General features: G+C 56.8%; 6 protein-coding genes across 6 annotated transcripts; 2 read left to right on the top strand and 4 right to left on the bottom strand.

Moving 5' to 3' along the window:
* Positions 1–156: 156 nt before the first annotated feature.
* F5144DRAFT_77761 (uncharacterized protein) lies at positions 157–871 on the bottom strand. Its single transcript, XM_066793415.1, has one exon. It carries the CDS (start codon positions 723–725, stop codon positions 354–356), a length of 372 nt encoding a protein of 123 aa, XP_066649463.1. The 5' UTR covers positions 726–871; the 3' UTR covers positions 157–353.
* Positions 871–2,636, bottom strand: F5144DRAFT_77706 (CTLH/CRA C-terminal to lish motif domain-containing protein). Its single transcript, XM_066793413.1, has 3 exons — positions 2,361–2,636; positions 2,163–2,299; positions 871–2,093 (listed from the first exon to the last, which is right to left on the bottom strand). Exons 1-3 carry the CDS (start codon positions 2,512–2,514, stop codon positions 1,017–1,019), a joined length of 1,368 nt encoding a protein of 455 aa, XP_066649462.1. The 5' UTR covers positions 2,515–2,636; the 3' UTR covers positions 871–1,016.
* A 513-nt stretch (positions 2,637–3,149) lies between these two features.
* F5144DRAFT_558654 (uncharacterized protein) lies at positions 3,150–6,355 on the top strand. The gene is made up of 2 exons (XM_066788094.1): positions 3,150–3,707; positions 3,769–6,355. Exons 1-2 carry the CDS (start codon positions 3,487–3,489, stop codon positions 6,269–6,271), a joined length of 2,724 nt encoding a protein of 907 aa, XP_066649461.1. The 5' UTR covers positions 3,150–3,486; the 3' UTR covers positions 6,272–6,355.
* A 184-nt stretch (positions 6,356–6,539) lies between these two features.
* On the bottom strand, positions 6,540–7,535 carry F5144DRAFT_77682 (Tim10/DDP family zinc finger-domain-containing protein). The gene is made up of 2 exons (XM_066793412.1): positions 7,268–7,535; positions 6,540–7,059 (listed from the first exon to the last, which is right to left on the bottom strand). Exons 1-2 carry the CDS (start codon positions 7,363–7,365, stop codon positions 6,888–6,890), a joined length of 270 nt encoding a protein of 89 aa, XP_066649460.1. The 5' UTR covers positions 7,366–7,535; the 3' UTR covers positions 6,540–6,887.
* A 148-nt stretch (positions 7,536–7,683) lies between these two features.
* On the top strand, positions 7,684–9,895 carry F5144DRAFT_77660 (uncharacterized protein). Its single transcript, XM_066793411.1, has 2 exons — positions 7,684–7,763; positions 7,959–9,895. The coding sequence occupies exon 2, from the start codon at positions 7,967–7,969 to the stop codon at positions 9,716–9,718; it is 1,752 nt and encodes a 583-aa protein (XP_066649459.1). The 5' UTR covers positions 7,684–7,763; positions 7,959–7,966; the 3' UTR covers positions 9,719–9,895.
* Positions 9,896–10,607: 712 nt separating this feature from the next.
* Positions 10,608–13,667, bottom strand: F5144DRAFT_589452 (uncharacterized protein; the record flags this gene model as incomplete). The annotated part of the gene is made up of 5 exons (XM_066790040.1): positions 10,608–12,382; positions 12,434–12,617; positions 12,704–12,883; positions 13,258–13,329; positions 13,458–13,667. The coding sequence occupies 5 exons, from the start codon at positions 13,665–13,667 to the stop codon at positions 10,608–10,610; spliced, it is 2,421 nt and encodes an 806-aa protein (XP_066649458.1).
* Positions 13,668–13,884: the final 217 nt, after the last annotated feature.

The following is a 13,884-nucleotide window of genomic DNA, read 5'->3' as shown; positions in this document are numbered from 1 at the left end:
TTAATAAGGAGGGAAGAACTTGGTTGAAGAAGCTGTTGACCTCCCCCCATGGTAGCATTGCGTCCCACTTATGGCGTTCTGGTTCAAAGCATAGTAATCGATATCATCAATCTACCTCTCTGCCCTGACTCCGTTATCGTTTGCCCGCTACCGATATTCTTGTAGCTCACCCAACCATCCATGCCCTGTCCATAGCCCAAACGGTCCCCGGAATAACTCCAAAAAGGGGAGAAAGCAAAGCCTCGAACCACTCGGTATGCTCCTGAGCCCATTCCCATCGTTGCTACTAAAAGGCAAAATACGCCGCTGATAAAAAAGAAGAAAAAGAAAGAAAAAAGACCGCCCTGTTCTCGCTATTCCGACTCCGAGTCCGATTCCGATCCCCATTCCGATAGCGTAGCCCCATCCTCCACATCCTGGACCCGGAACTCCCCTGACGTGGGCTCATGGATCACAGCGTCCAAGCCGTCGACGTCCGCCTCAATCACGTCCCCCTCTCTCCAGCCAACCCCCAAGTGTAGAAATCGCATCTCGTCGGTGGCCGCCGCGTCCATCGGATCACGCTCCCCGTCCGTCTCCGCCTCTTCAGGAACACCAAGCTCCTCACTATCCCTGTAACCCCTCACCTCCCCCGGGCTGTGGTGCCGTTCCAGATCAGAGTCCCCCGGCCTCTCCCCTGACCCGACCGCCTGCTGGTAAGCAAAGAACGCGTCCCACGAGTCCATTGTGTTGTAGACGCCATGCAGCGTTTCCGGGGCAGGCAACGACGTTGCCGCTCCCGGGATAGCTTCCAGCAGCCCGCCGCCGGGCTGAAGGAGACTCTCCAGGGGCCGGGGAGAACCGGCATCATGAAAGAGGCCTTCAAATACCCGGTCGACGACAAGCGCGAGAGAGACATCCACATCCCCCGAGCCAGGCGCGGGGCCCTGCTGACGGGCCCCACCATCGCAGGCACCGTCATGCCCCAGTCCCGCGCGGCGTCCAACCCTCCTTCCCCCCGTCGAGTCCGCGCCACCCTACAAGACGACCCTCCGGGCGTCTTTAAACAGCCCCTCGCTGGGACAGTACGGACACTTGAATCGGTTGCCCTTGCACAGCTTCTGCAGGGTCTCGCGCGCCAGCATGTGGCCGCAAGGAATCACCATGGGCGGGTTGTCCTCGGTCGTCTGCTCCTTGGACACGGGGCAGACGAAGATGCTGTGGAACAGCATGCTCTGGGGGAGCGGTGTCTCGAACGGCAGTTCCTGCGCGGTGGTCCATTCGGTGCCCTTGGAGCGCGTGGCGAGCATGAACTTCATGAGCCGGGGCAGGGCCAGGGCGCCGGCGGTGACGGCGAGGTAGAGCGGCGATTCGGCCGACAGGCCGAGCAGGCTGCAAAACTCGCGAGTGAAAGAGGCAGCGACGTCGGTAAAAGCGGTGGATACAGAGGCAAAGGTCAGGTGGTAGGGAGAATCCGGGAGGTTGGGGGCGAAGACCATGGCCGACGCGAGCTGTTGGATCTCGCGCAGATGGCGGGCTTGGAAGCGGCCGAAATGCTGGCGAGCATAGGCAAGCGCACCCCGGCGTCCGTTGTTTTCGTCGTCGGGGAGGTTGTTGACGGAAGGGCCTTTGAAGAGCCAGACGTATTGAAGCTTGGAAAGCTCGAACTCGAGGTTGCTGCCGCGGGCTTCGAGCTCAGCCGAGTTTGAACGGGCCCATTCTATGGCGGGGAGCAGGTTCTGTGCCTTTAGCTGCTGCAGGATTGTGTACATCTCGGCAAACTTCTCCTGAAGTTCCTGGGAGTGGAGCGACGAAAGATCATATTCGTCACTATCGTGGACGTCCGAGAATCCAGCTGTGTTTGTATGGGCATCCTCGGCCTCTGCGTCCCCATCCTCGGCCTCATCCTCGTCTTCGTCTTCGTCTTCGTCCATGGGTTCACTAAAATTGGAAGCGGGAGCAGGTGGGGTCTTGGTTTGGACTTCGTTTATAAAGGTTGAGGCAACCGTGAATTGGCCTTCCCGTAGCAAGTGCATAGCAATGGCGCGATTTACTAGGGGTAAACGCTCCTCCATACCGTCATCGTCCGTCGGCAGTGGCTTGAGCGGGAAGTGCTGGTAGCGAGCAAGTGTTAGTTAAGGCTCTGAGCCAGGGCTACTGGGGCGGACGAGAAGAATACATGCCTTGTCCAACGACCTCCCCACCTTCTTGTGTGACGATGACGCCGCCTTCAGGTCGTCGTTTATTTTCCCAAACGCAAACTTGATAGGGTTTTGAAGCATCGTCATGGTCAGGCTCGCCGTGTGAGGGTCCATACCCGCTGCGCCCATGTCAGTCGAGAAAGCAGAAAAAAGGGCCAAAGAACACCCAAAAACACCAACATTCGGCTATCCTCTCCCGAGCCTCACTGAGCAGCTGGATGACCTGATCGACATCGCTGACAGCTGATGAAAGCCTGGGCAAACGGTTCGCTTTGGACAGCTCGTCCAGGAGGGAGTCCAGCCTCTGTTTTGCCTCGATTTGTTTTGCCTCCATTGTTCCAGGTTGTAACTTGGTGCTCGGGTGCCGGTGTAGTAGGTGCGAGGGGTGCCCACGGCGTGGTGGGTGCGGTGCAGCAGTGGGCTATGGCGCAGAGGCGCCCAGCATTGTCCTGTCGGCGGTATAGTAAAGAATGCTGGTGAAGATGGGATGGGTTTACTAGGTAGGGTGTCGGCGGCGGGGTCGGGCCTCTCTTGTGTCGCCTAGCCTCGACCAAGTTTAGTAGTTCGGCTTTGGGTTGTCACGCTGAGGATTGCATTCCTCTGCCGAGCTCCCAATCCCACCTGCAAGCGGGCCCGTCCGCGGTACCATTTGAATGGCAGGCGCTAATTTGCTGGCTGGTCCAGGTGACGTATGCACCTCGCTGCAATGGAGCCAGGTCCTTCCAGTGGCTAGGTAGGTCCTCTGCTTTTGTCTGGGAATCAACACGTGGTGTTGGGTAAGGTACCAGTTCATACACTACAATACACAGATTATACGTGCAATATGTGCCATAACACCTGGGAATACGTACATATATCAAGTAATTACTTAAATACCATACCATACCTACATATGCGCAGGAATTGATGTTGGTCTAGGCCGCAGGCCCTGAATCCCACCGAGCACAGTGCATCACATGCCTGCTTGCCTGCTGCTGAACCGAACCAACCAACACCAAATGCATCCCGCATTCCACATTCCTGGTCGCAACTGCCGTTGATAGATTTTCAGCAACGTACACAACAGCAAACTGTGGAAGCCTTCATCTTGTTTCTTCAACCCAGTCACTCGACAGTGCGGCATATTACCCCGACTCCCCACACCGCTTCTATCGGCCCCACGATGGGCCCTGGACTTTGGGGCTTCGTGTTTCGCTAACTTCGGCCGTGGTCCCTGCCCTGGACATGGATGTACCCCCCTGGGGCGCCGCTACCGGGTCCCTGCCCAGCTCAATTGCTCCGTTGACGTCGACGGAGCACCGACATTATGTCCCTCCGCCTCTCTTTCCCGACCGCCGTAGATCCAAGGGCTCACCGGGAAGAAGAACTGACGCTGGCCCGCACAGCTTCGCATCACCAACAGAGAAATGCGAAGTCAGCCGCGCCAGAGACACCGGACGGTGCTGCCATGAGCAGCGCTCCCCCCGCCACTGCCACCCATAGCACGGGCCGGCGCCGTGTCGTTCTCCCGGATCCTGTTGCCTTCAAGTAGGCATCCTCTGATCACGCAACATACATACTACCCCGGCGACTGACAGCTCTTGTGTAGGTTTCTAGAAGGCGACCCCTCGGTTGCCGTTGTCGAGCGCAGACATGTCCTCCCCGGCTACGAGCTCTACTTGGTCGAACAGTGGGCGTGCTCACGCCAATCGCCCACCCTCGTTATTGCCGCCTACACGGGCGACCCAGGGCACTCGGTGGTCGTTGGCGTGTTAGAGGTGCCCGCAGACGAAAGGGACTGGTCGCCGAGACTGAGAGTTTACTTCCGGGCCATCCACCAATATCACGCGCGGCCGAAGGAAACCGAGATCGGGGAGCTCATGGTCACCAACCTCAGCAGCTTCCCCTCAGCTCTGACAGTTATTCCCGTGCCAGAAGGCGACATACGGAAGCATCGCCAGGAATTCATCGTCAACGAGAATCTGAAGCGCCTGGGCTGCTCTGGGCGGTCCGGCCTCACATTGACAGATCCGACATCGGCCACTCAAGCCAAGTTCATGCAGATGTACAAGACCAGCGACAGGATATCTTTCATCCAGGCCATTCTCGAGCTTGTAAAGCTGTGCCAGGTGGCTCTCTTCCTGTTCGGCAAGCTTGAGCAAGAATACATGGACGGTCTCCTTTGCGACGTCACCGAGAAAGCCATCAACGACTGGTGGACAGAGATCGGCTCCGATTATTTCAACATCGAGCCGACCGACGGGATCCTAGGACCAACCACAGTCGCTGCCCTACTCGGCACCCTTTTGGGCTCAAGGAACCGGCTCAGCTACTGGGGTGCTCCGGTGTCCAAGGATGTGTTCGATATTGAATGCACGAAGAAGGGCGTCGGCACCTTCCAAAAGGCCATGAGGCTAGAAAGGACGCGCCGCCTCGACCGGCAAACCCTGCACAGACTGCGCGGTGTAACGGCCAAAGCAGCGGCAGGTGACGGCGGATGGGGTGTACAAAGGGCGGTCAAGTCCACAGTGGCCGAGATAGGCGGAAAGCGCGGCGAGCTTGTTATAGGTATGGTAGGCGGCCGAGATAAAGCCAACATCGGGGACATTGAAACTCTAGACCTCAACAAGGTTATCAGTTTGGTCTCCGGAGAACGCCCGAAATGGCTGTGGCACGGAAAACCAAGAAGGGCCCTTTTGGATCACGAGCATGATCACACCTTGTCAGCGATCGGAAAGGAACTCAGAGACGAAATCAGCCCCCAAGTGGGAAGCAGGAGGACACAATCGGCACCAATAGAGGAAGAGCCGGAACCCAGCAAAAAGGAAGACTTTCCCGCGCCCACTCCGCCACAACCAACAAGTTCATTGCCTATCGGGGCAGACACACTTGGTGGTGGCGACCGAGACGCCTTGCGAAAGAACGTCTTCAAAAGCGTCGCTGGGAAGGTGAACGATGCTCGTTCAGGGTTAGGACGCATTAGAGACGCTGTCGGAGGCAGCCGGAGAGGGCACGTCAGCCGGCCTTCCAAGGACGAGGCCCCGGACTCGGCCATGAGCGGGTACTCCAGCCCTAGTATTTCAACGCTAGCCCAGTCATCAGCTGTTATGACGAGCCCGGTCACCGTGGGCAAGGCCTTTTCATGGAGGGTCAGGCCGGAAGACTACCTCCCTGCCATAAGAGATAATGAAGCGGCGGAATCAGCCCCCGCAATACCTACTTTATGTGTAGACGAAACCGGTGAGAAGTTGGCCACCAAAGACTTTGCCCAACCTTACGGGACGCCCTTCCAAACGCTTGAAGAGAAGGAAAGGTTGGAGTACGCAATCGCCGAAATGGCCAAAGACGTCCGCAGCACCAACGTCTCTGCTCCGGGCTCGGTTGTGGCCGACGGAGACCTGCAGGGACCCGTCCTCGCCATTGAGCGGAGTTGTGACGGCCCGCTGTTGTCTCTGCAGCGCCGTCGCAGTGTCGACTGCCTAGCATCCCTGAGCCACCGCCTCGGCGAGGCCCGATACCCGCGGCGACTGTCATTCAGTGCGGCCGAAGACGCCATCCTCTATTGGGAAGACCTCATTACCCTGGCCGATACCCAGTCAGGCACCATCGACCTGGCAAGCCTGCGCTCGCAGGCGGAACTGTCCTATGGCCTCTACAAACGCCTACAACAAATTCAAACGGGCCTCGCACCCTGGGCGTCAGGGAAGCTCTCGGCGGTCACCGCACTCGACAAAGCCCTCGAAGCCCAACAGACGGAGCTCCAGGCCCTGCACGACGCTATGGACGAGGCGTACCAGCGTGCCCGTCACGGCAGCGGTGAGCTCGTCGCTGAGGAGCGCGGGCGCCTGGCCGAGGCGGTCAAGGACGTCGAGATGCTGGCCGCCAAGCTGGAGTACGAAATTGGCGCGCTGGTGTCGCGCGTGAACGAGGTCGAGGACGGGGTTGCGCATTTCGAGGCTCAGGTTGAGGATGTCGAGCGCCGGGCGGACGAGCTGAGAGAGGTGCTCGAGACGGAGAGCTGGGTGCATTGGTTTGTGAGGACGGTGACGGGGATTGGGACGGGGCCGAATATAACGAGGGGGCCTGCCGCCCAAGCGGTTAGGGGATCGTGAGTGCCGGGTTTTTGTATTTGGATATGCTAGTCGGGTTCGGGTGGGTTGGAGGATGGTGTTGGGCGTTTTCAGACGGGGTTGCATTAATGCAGTGGGATTTGGCTTTTTGGGTGCATTACATGCGATATTCGATAGCTCAAGCAAGATAGCGTCGGCGCACCAGCGGAGAAGAGATGCCATGGTTACAGTCCCGCCCCATCCGTGGTCTCACCGGACCTCTAGTTGTTCCCCCGTGTTCAGTCGATTCTATAATACACGCCGTAGCCTAAACAAACCACCGACCCGGCCATCGTCATCGGTCCGCAAACCAGCCATCTAGGTAACCGCCAGCCAGAACCAGTAAAACTGCCCAAAACAACAGAGATATCATAGCTCCATGCCCCGTCCCGCCTTGTCCCGTCCCATATCTGTACAAGCTCGACTCGACTCGGCAAGCACCTCCCAACCCAGCCGAGAAAGGGGTAGTCAATTACCCCAATCAACCTACCAAGCACCGGCTTTAACCCACCCCTCTCCCATCACCCAAGACCAGACATATGTATGTATGTCTCATACCCCGATTCAGGAAGAGATCCCCCCTTAGAGATTTCCACCCCTTTTGGTGGTGTACCCCCTTTTACTGCCCGAACCCGCGCGCCGCGCCCTCCTTCTGCAGCTGCTCCGAGATGGTCGTGTGCGCCTCGAAGAACTTGGCCGAGCACCGGTCCAGGCACACCGCCTCGCCCTTGGAGAGATCGGCCTCGCGGTACGACTTGTCCACGCACTTGGCGGTACAGACTTTGAGCATCCTGTTTGGGTGGGAAGGGGGAGGGGTTAGCTTTGGTTTGTTTAGTTGGGGGTGTGGGGGGGATGGGGTGGGTTGGGTTGGGTTGGTTGCTATGGGGGAAGGGGGAAGGGGGAAGGGGGGTGGGTTGGTTGCTATGGGGGAAGGGGGAAGGGGGAAGGGGGGTGGGTAGGGTAGGGTAGGGTAGGGTAGGGTAGAGTAGGCATGCTTACCGTGTGTGCATCTCGGCAATGACCTTGAGCTCGTTCTCGACCGCTGCGATCTTCTCGGCGGAGGTGGGCTGCGGACGGCCGAGGCCTAGGAAGGACATTTTGGTGGTTGGGGGGGAGGGTTTGTTTGGTTATGGGTTGGATTGGGGGGGAGGGTTTGTTTGGTTATGGGTTGGATTGGGGGGGTCGATTCCGGTGGGCCGGTATGTGATGGCCTGTTGAGGTGGGTTGGTTGGTGTTCTAGTTGGTGTTGTTGCTGTTTGTCGGCTTCTCTTTCAGACCTGGATTTGGATCTGGATGTGAACGCTGCGGTTTTGCTCGTCATGCCAAGGCCGGGGGATTCTCGGCAGAACCAATATTGGCTGCCAAGAGGGCCATTGTGCGGCGCTGGTTGGCTATTTTTTGGGCTCCATTCCCTGCAAAAAAGTTCAAATGCTGAAAAGCTTCACAGTGGGACAACTTCAACTCTCAGAGTTCAAGTAGCACCCAACAATTAATTGTAAGTTAAACTTCCTGTGGTTTGTTCCCTTTGTAGATTCAATGATGAACCGCATCATCATTAGAACCGTTGCGACTGACGCGCTTGCGCGCATGATCATAACTGCCTATTTTCTGACTTGTCTACTTCCCCGAATGGTCTTCTCTGCATGCTACGTTGGGTATGCAACACCAACTAACCTTTCTTACATGCTAGATGATACAATGAGGCGAACCCCGTGCCTCCCGTTCCTGCACCCGTACTCGTGGAAGCCCGCGGGTCGGCCCAACCCGGTCTACCTGCGCTTCTTCCACTTGGCCCGGCAGCAGGAGCTGGAGCAGGCCAATGCCCTCAAATACCCCCGCCTCCAACACAATGGCCGGCCCATGCGCATCCCCGACTTCCGCCAGAAGTACGCCGGTGTCCAATCCGGTGACGTCGCCGAGGAGGAGGTGACGCTACACGGCCGTGTCGACTCGATCCGTCGCGCCAGTGCTAAGCTCGTCTTCCTCCATCTGGGGAGCGAGTTTGAGCGCACTCAGGGCGTCTGCAACTTTGGCAAGTTCGAAGATGGGACCAGCGTTGACGCGTTAAAGGACCTTGCCGCGCTGCTTAAACGAGGAGATATCATATCAATCAAAGGGAAAGCCATCCGTACGTCAACTGGCGAGCTCTCCATCCAGGCGACCCAGCTCCCCAAGATCTTGACCCCGAGCATTATCCCGCTCCCTACCAAACTCATCGATGAGGAGTCCCGCATGCAGCATCGGCATATTGATATGCTCGTGAATCTTCGGACGAGGGATATCCTGCGGTTGCGGTCTTATCTCACAAAGTACCTGCGCGATTTCTTGCACGAACGGGACTTTCTCGAATTCCAGACCCCCATCTTGGCTGGAGACGCCGGCGGCGCCAATGCCCGCCCTTTTACCGTCTCCGCCAAGACCGTATCCAGGGACGTCTCCCTTCGGATCGCCCCTGAGCTCTGGCTCAAACGCCTCGTTGTGGGCGGGGTGGACCGCGTTTTCGAGCTCGGCCCAGCTTTCCGCAACGAAGGCATCGACCAAACCCACAACCCCGAATTCACCATCTGCGAATTCTACCACGCCTACGCCAACCTCCAGGATCTGATCTCCCTCACCGAAGACCTCATCCGCGGCGCAGCGGCCCATTGCCAAACCCTGATCTCCACCAAACTCCCCAGCCTCCCTCCCATCGACCTCCCGGCCTTCGAACGCCCATTCCAACAAGCCGAATTCATCCCCACTCTCGAAGAATCCCTCGGCTTCACCCTCCCCACGCTCACCTCCCCCACCGCCCTCCCAGACCTCCTATCCCTCCTCAAACAACACAACATCCCCCTCGACGCAACCGCCGCCTCCCCTCCCGACCTAGCCCACCTCCTCGACCACCTCGCCGCAACCTACATCGAGCCGCGCTCCGCTGACGCCCCGCTTTTCATCACCCACCACCCTGTCTGCATGTCCCCACTCTCCAAGTCCTTCACCTGCCCGCGCACCGGCCAGGCTGTGTCGGCCCGCACCGAGCTCTTCATGGCCGGCCGCGAGCTGGCCAACATGTACGAGGAGGAGAACGACCCCTTCGAGCAGCGCCGCAAGTTTGCCGAGCAGCTGGCCGCCAAGACCAAGGCCAAGGCCGCCGACGTCAGTGGTGGTGGTGGTGATGGTGATGGTGTGGGGGAGCCGGCATCGGATGGGGGCGCTATCGACGAAAGCTACGTGCGCGCGTTGGCGAGCGGCCTGCCGCCGACGGGGGGCTGGGGCTGTGGCGTGGAGAGGCTGGTTATGCTGTTCGGAGGGACGAAGCGGATTGGGGATTGCCTGAGCTTTGGGACGTTGAGGAACGTGGTTGGGTTGTCGTCTGCTGCTTCTGCTGCTTCTGCCGGGAAGGAGTCGGTGCTGGAGCCCGGGACAGAGGAGAAGCAAGGGAGCTCGTCGTCTGCCGGCGTGCAGTGACGGGAAATCATTGTATATCAGTGTAAAAACTATGCGCTGGTGCCAACCACGCTTGTATGCCCAGGATCTAGATACCCTTTTATTTGATACACCTCTGTAAGAACCAACTCGCCCTAGTCCAATACCTAGGAACATATCACTGCAAAGTTCAATAATCCAAATGTCCCGTGCCATTACCGCCGCCCAAATATCTCCCAACGCGCAGGCAGACCAACCATGATCCTGTTGGATCAATCACCAATCCAAGGTGTCCATATCATAGCACTATACATAAAGCAACACCAAAATCTCATCAGTTTAAGAAAGCAAAACGCAATTATCCTCCTATAGCAAAGGCAGGACCTCTCCTCAAAATGGTGAGGAGGAAAAGACTCAATCTGAATGTAAATAGCAAAAGCACAGGGGTTTCAGTCGTGTGGATGGCAAGGCATCCCATCCCATCCCATCCATCGCGTCCTCCCAATCTCCAACCAACGCCAATTTTTGTGCGCCTGCTCCCCAACTCCCTAGCTATCCTATCCAGTCTTTGTTGGGTAGTGAAAATCTAGTCTCCAACTCTGGACCTAACGCCGCGCCATGCCGAGATGCGATGCCCGCCCCTGCCAACCTCCAACGCCAGTGCCCGTGCCGATGATGCAAGAGTCCCAGCCATAAATGCGGCCAGATGATGCCGGCGCCAGTGTCAATGGTGCCGGCTCCATGTGAGACAAAAGAACAAAAGAAAAAGAATGGAAATGCCAAAAAGAAAGCAGATCTCGAGACCTTCGTGTTGCATGGTCCCGCCGTCCATCATGATAGCAAACCCGGGCAATGAGGCCTGATGAAATGTGTCCGGCCGTCGAGTCCAGAGCATCCCTGCGCTACCACAGAAATGATAGTTCAATGAAGCTCACTGCCAGCAACCGTCCTTTCTGAAACCATAGTTGCTCATCCGACTATGCTCGTCTAGGAGACGATTGTATTCGAACGGATTTACGCCCGGGTCGGGGATGGGCTTGTCCAAGTTGAACGGCTTGTGGGCCAGCGTCGACATGGAAAACAAGCAGTCCTCGACGAAGTGGAGCTGCAGGGTGTACGACTTCTTGTCCCTGTGATTCTGGGTGTGCCTCTCGATGTCCCGAACTTTCTTGCAATATTTGGTTGACTTCCGAGCGTTCTTCAACTCCTTTTTGAAGGCGGGATGCCGCTCATCAGTGATATCCCGAGGCAAGCCGCGGAGACCACCCTTTGCATCCATAGCTCTATACTCTTCGAAAAAGATCTCCTTGTAGAACTTATCGCTTAGTCGGTTCCATTGCCAACGGCTGTTGAAATGCACCTCTGCCTCGGGGCCGTAGTTTTTATCGGCATAGTCACCAGTGCTGATCGGTACCCGGCAGGGATGTCTGCGTTGAGGGCCTCCCTTCCGATAATCAAAGGCCGCAGTAGCTGCGGCACGGTCCCAGCGCCAGCGAGCCATCGAGGCGCGCATGGGATCGAGATCTCGGGGAGGCGGAGGGCAGTACAACTGCTCCGGCGGAGTGCCTGTTCCCCAGTCGTACTCTTCCGTGTTTTGTGGAGGAGGGCGGAAATCGAGGAAGTACTGCCTTATCCAATCCGCGCACCTCACGTCTTCCAGTGCCTTGTCCAAAGTGGGCTTCCTATACGAGATGAGCGTCTGGAAGTTCGCCTCGTCTTGCTCAAGTCCCGCTCGCCAATGTCGAAGAGCGGCCTCTTGCCACAACCGGAGATGGCTATCTTCCATTGCCTCGACGTACCGCTCCATCTTGCAACTCCAGCAAGCGTCGCGGCGGATGGGAAAGAGAGACACGGGGAAGGTCGAACCACACATGAGGCACTTCTCCGAGTCTCGCCAGTAAGTCCCGGACATATCGTGAGACAGGTACCTCGCCATGGCGCTAGGAATGTGGGGGTGTGCCTGGTTGTCCCCAGTCAAAGCGGCCGTAAGGTCGTCCGCGAACCTATTCCAAATGGCCTTGATACACTTCTTACCCACAGCGAGTTCTTGCTCGTAGGTGATCAAAGTCTCTCGGGCCTTTACAGCCCAGAGGGCGTCGGGGCCGGGCAACCGGCGGACGAAGCCCCAAAATGACGAACTATCGCTTAGCAAGTCCATACCCACCTTGTTGGCGAGGTCCCGACACTGGATAATTAAAGCGAAGATAGCCTTCGGCGCGTTGAACGTAGGCTCGTTGTAGGTAACGCCGTATGAGCCCAGGCGTGGGCCCGATTCGGGGCCATGGAAAAAAAATGGCGAGAAATCGAGACGGATGTAACTCGGCTGCCGGGCCTGCCTGCTGAGCATCCCTGGCTGGCACTCCTCCCGCCTGGCGTCCTGCTGAGAGGAAGAGGCCTGTGCCTGTGCCTGCGCGTGCGCCTGTGCATGCGCCTTTGATTCCGGCTTGTCTTGCTTGGATTCCGCATCCCAGGGGTTGTCAGACATGGTCTGAGAGGGTCTGCTCTCCAAGGACCGCGGGTGGCGCTCAATAACCTCGAGCAAAGGCCTCAACTTGGTGATATCTAGCAGCAAACACCGAGTGATTGTGACTGTGTTTAGTTTCGGCATTGTGTTCACCATCATTTCGAACATGCCGACGTCGAAGAATGGGAGCTGGTCCAAGACGATCGAACGGAAGGTTGACGGAATCTGCGTAATCGCGTTGCCTACCAATATACAATTAGCATTGGCAACCAAATAATAACTGGAACACCTACAAAGATGCATCATATTCCTAAAATCAGTCTCATAAGGTTTCTTAGGGACCTTCGGTTCATCAGAGGTTGGGGTGATGACCAAGGTGTTGGCCCGAAAGCCACCGATCTGAGTGATACGGCCTTGCTCGTCTTTCTCGGCGTAGTGGTCGATAGGGAATATGCCGGATCTAGAATCCCAAACATCCTACATGTGAAAGTTAGCACCGCGGATTAGGGATCGGGCTCAGGTATATACAAAAAAAAAAAAAAAAAAAAAAAAAAAGCACGTACAAATTTGGCCCGCGTACAGGCGGCCACCCGTTTACAGGACATGGCCAACGCCGTGAGATCACCGATGCTTGGATTGATGAGATCGATAATCATCCTGCCGAGCTCGGAGATTTTCAAAAGTCGAACCAAAACCGAGTTGTCGTTGACCGAGCTGATCTCACCAGCATCGACATCTGAATTCTGGAGCGAGCAGGGTTAGCATGATTACTGCGGTAGGGTCAATCAAACTTACCGCAATGAAGAGTTTAGGGGAGCTCGGGTGGTTCATATTCGCTAGTCTGGCTGTGAAGAGCCGCGACTGGCGTGCGTCCCAGTACTGCTTGTGCAGTGCCTTCCGTTCCTCCTCGGTCATTTGGGGAGATGGGAAGCGAAGCTGGCTCTTGCGGTTGCGGACAAGTTGCTTGTATAGTTCATCCTCGGCGTCTAGGCCGGGCATTGAACGGTAGGCCGGACGGTCATACGTCCAAACGCAGTAATCGTCCAACGGTTTGGGCTACATAAGGGCTGGTCAGCATCCCCAACAGCATCGAACTGATGACTGGATGGTCACTTACGTATTTTGGATCCATGTCCCACGGCATTGTCATACCGGGTTCAGGATCTTGTGCCTGTGGGGCATGAATGGGCTTTGAAAATTAGAGAGGGTGTCGATGGCATGGGAAACCAAACATACCTGAGGATTATTCATCTTTAAGCAACTGTGGCCGTTGCTCTTCTTGGGTTGCTGGCTCGGACGATGGTAACCGTCGGGGACGTCTAATTTAGCGGTTGTCGTTTCAGGTGAGGTAGCGGCTTTGTTTTTGTTCTTGCGGCTGCCAGCACTCGATCGATTTTTCCTCTTCTGGGGCTTGGTTCCTTGGGCCTGTGTTTGTGGCTTCCGGTTCCCTTGATTTTCTTGGGGCTGCGGAACAGGACTGGAGTCAGCAATTTTGGCCTTGCGGCCTTTCTTCGATTTTCGAGCCATTATGAGAAGATAATGAATGTGCCCGTGTTGATGAGTGGGTTATGTTGATGAATGTGTTGTGTTTGGAAAGGCTTGTGATGATGAGGAAATCGGGGAAGACAAGATGCCTGATGACGGAGGAAATGGGAGGAATTTAAAATCGGGCTAAGGTACTCAGGAAACGAGAAGAGGCCAAAGCATGGCCACCAGAATCCAATGACGTGGTGATTGTGGGGGG

Source organism: Chaetomium tenue (assembly GCF_020726465.1).
Source record: "Chaetomium tenue strain MPI-SDFR-AT-0079 chromosome Unknown F5144scaffold_1, whole genome shotgun sequence".
Lineage (NCBI taxonomy): Eukaryota > Fungi > Ascomycota > Sordariomycetes > Sordariales > Chaetomiaceae > Chaetomium > Chaetomium tenue.
Note: the sequence above shows the minus strand (reverse complement) of the source record. Positions and strands in the feature narration are given on the sequence as shown.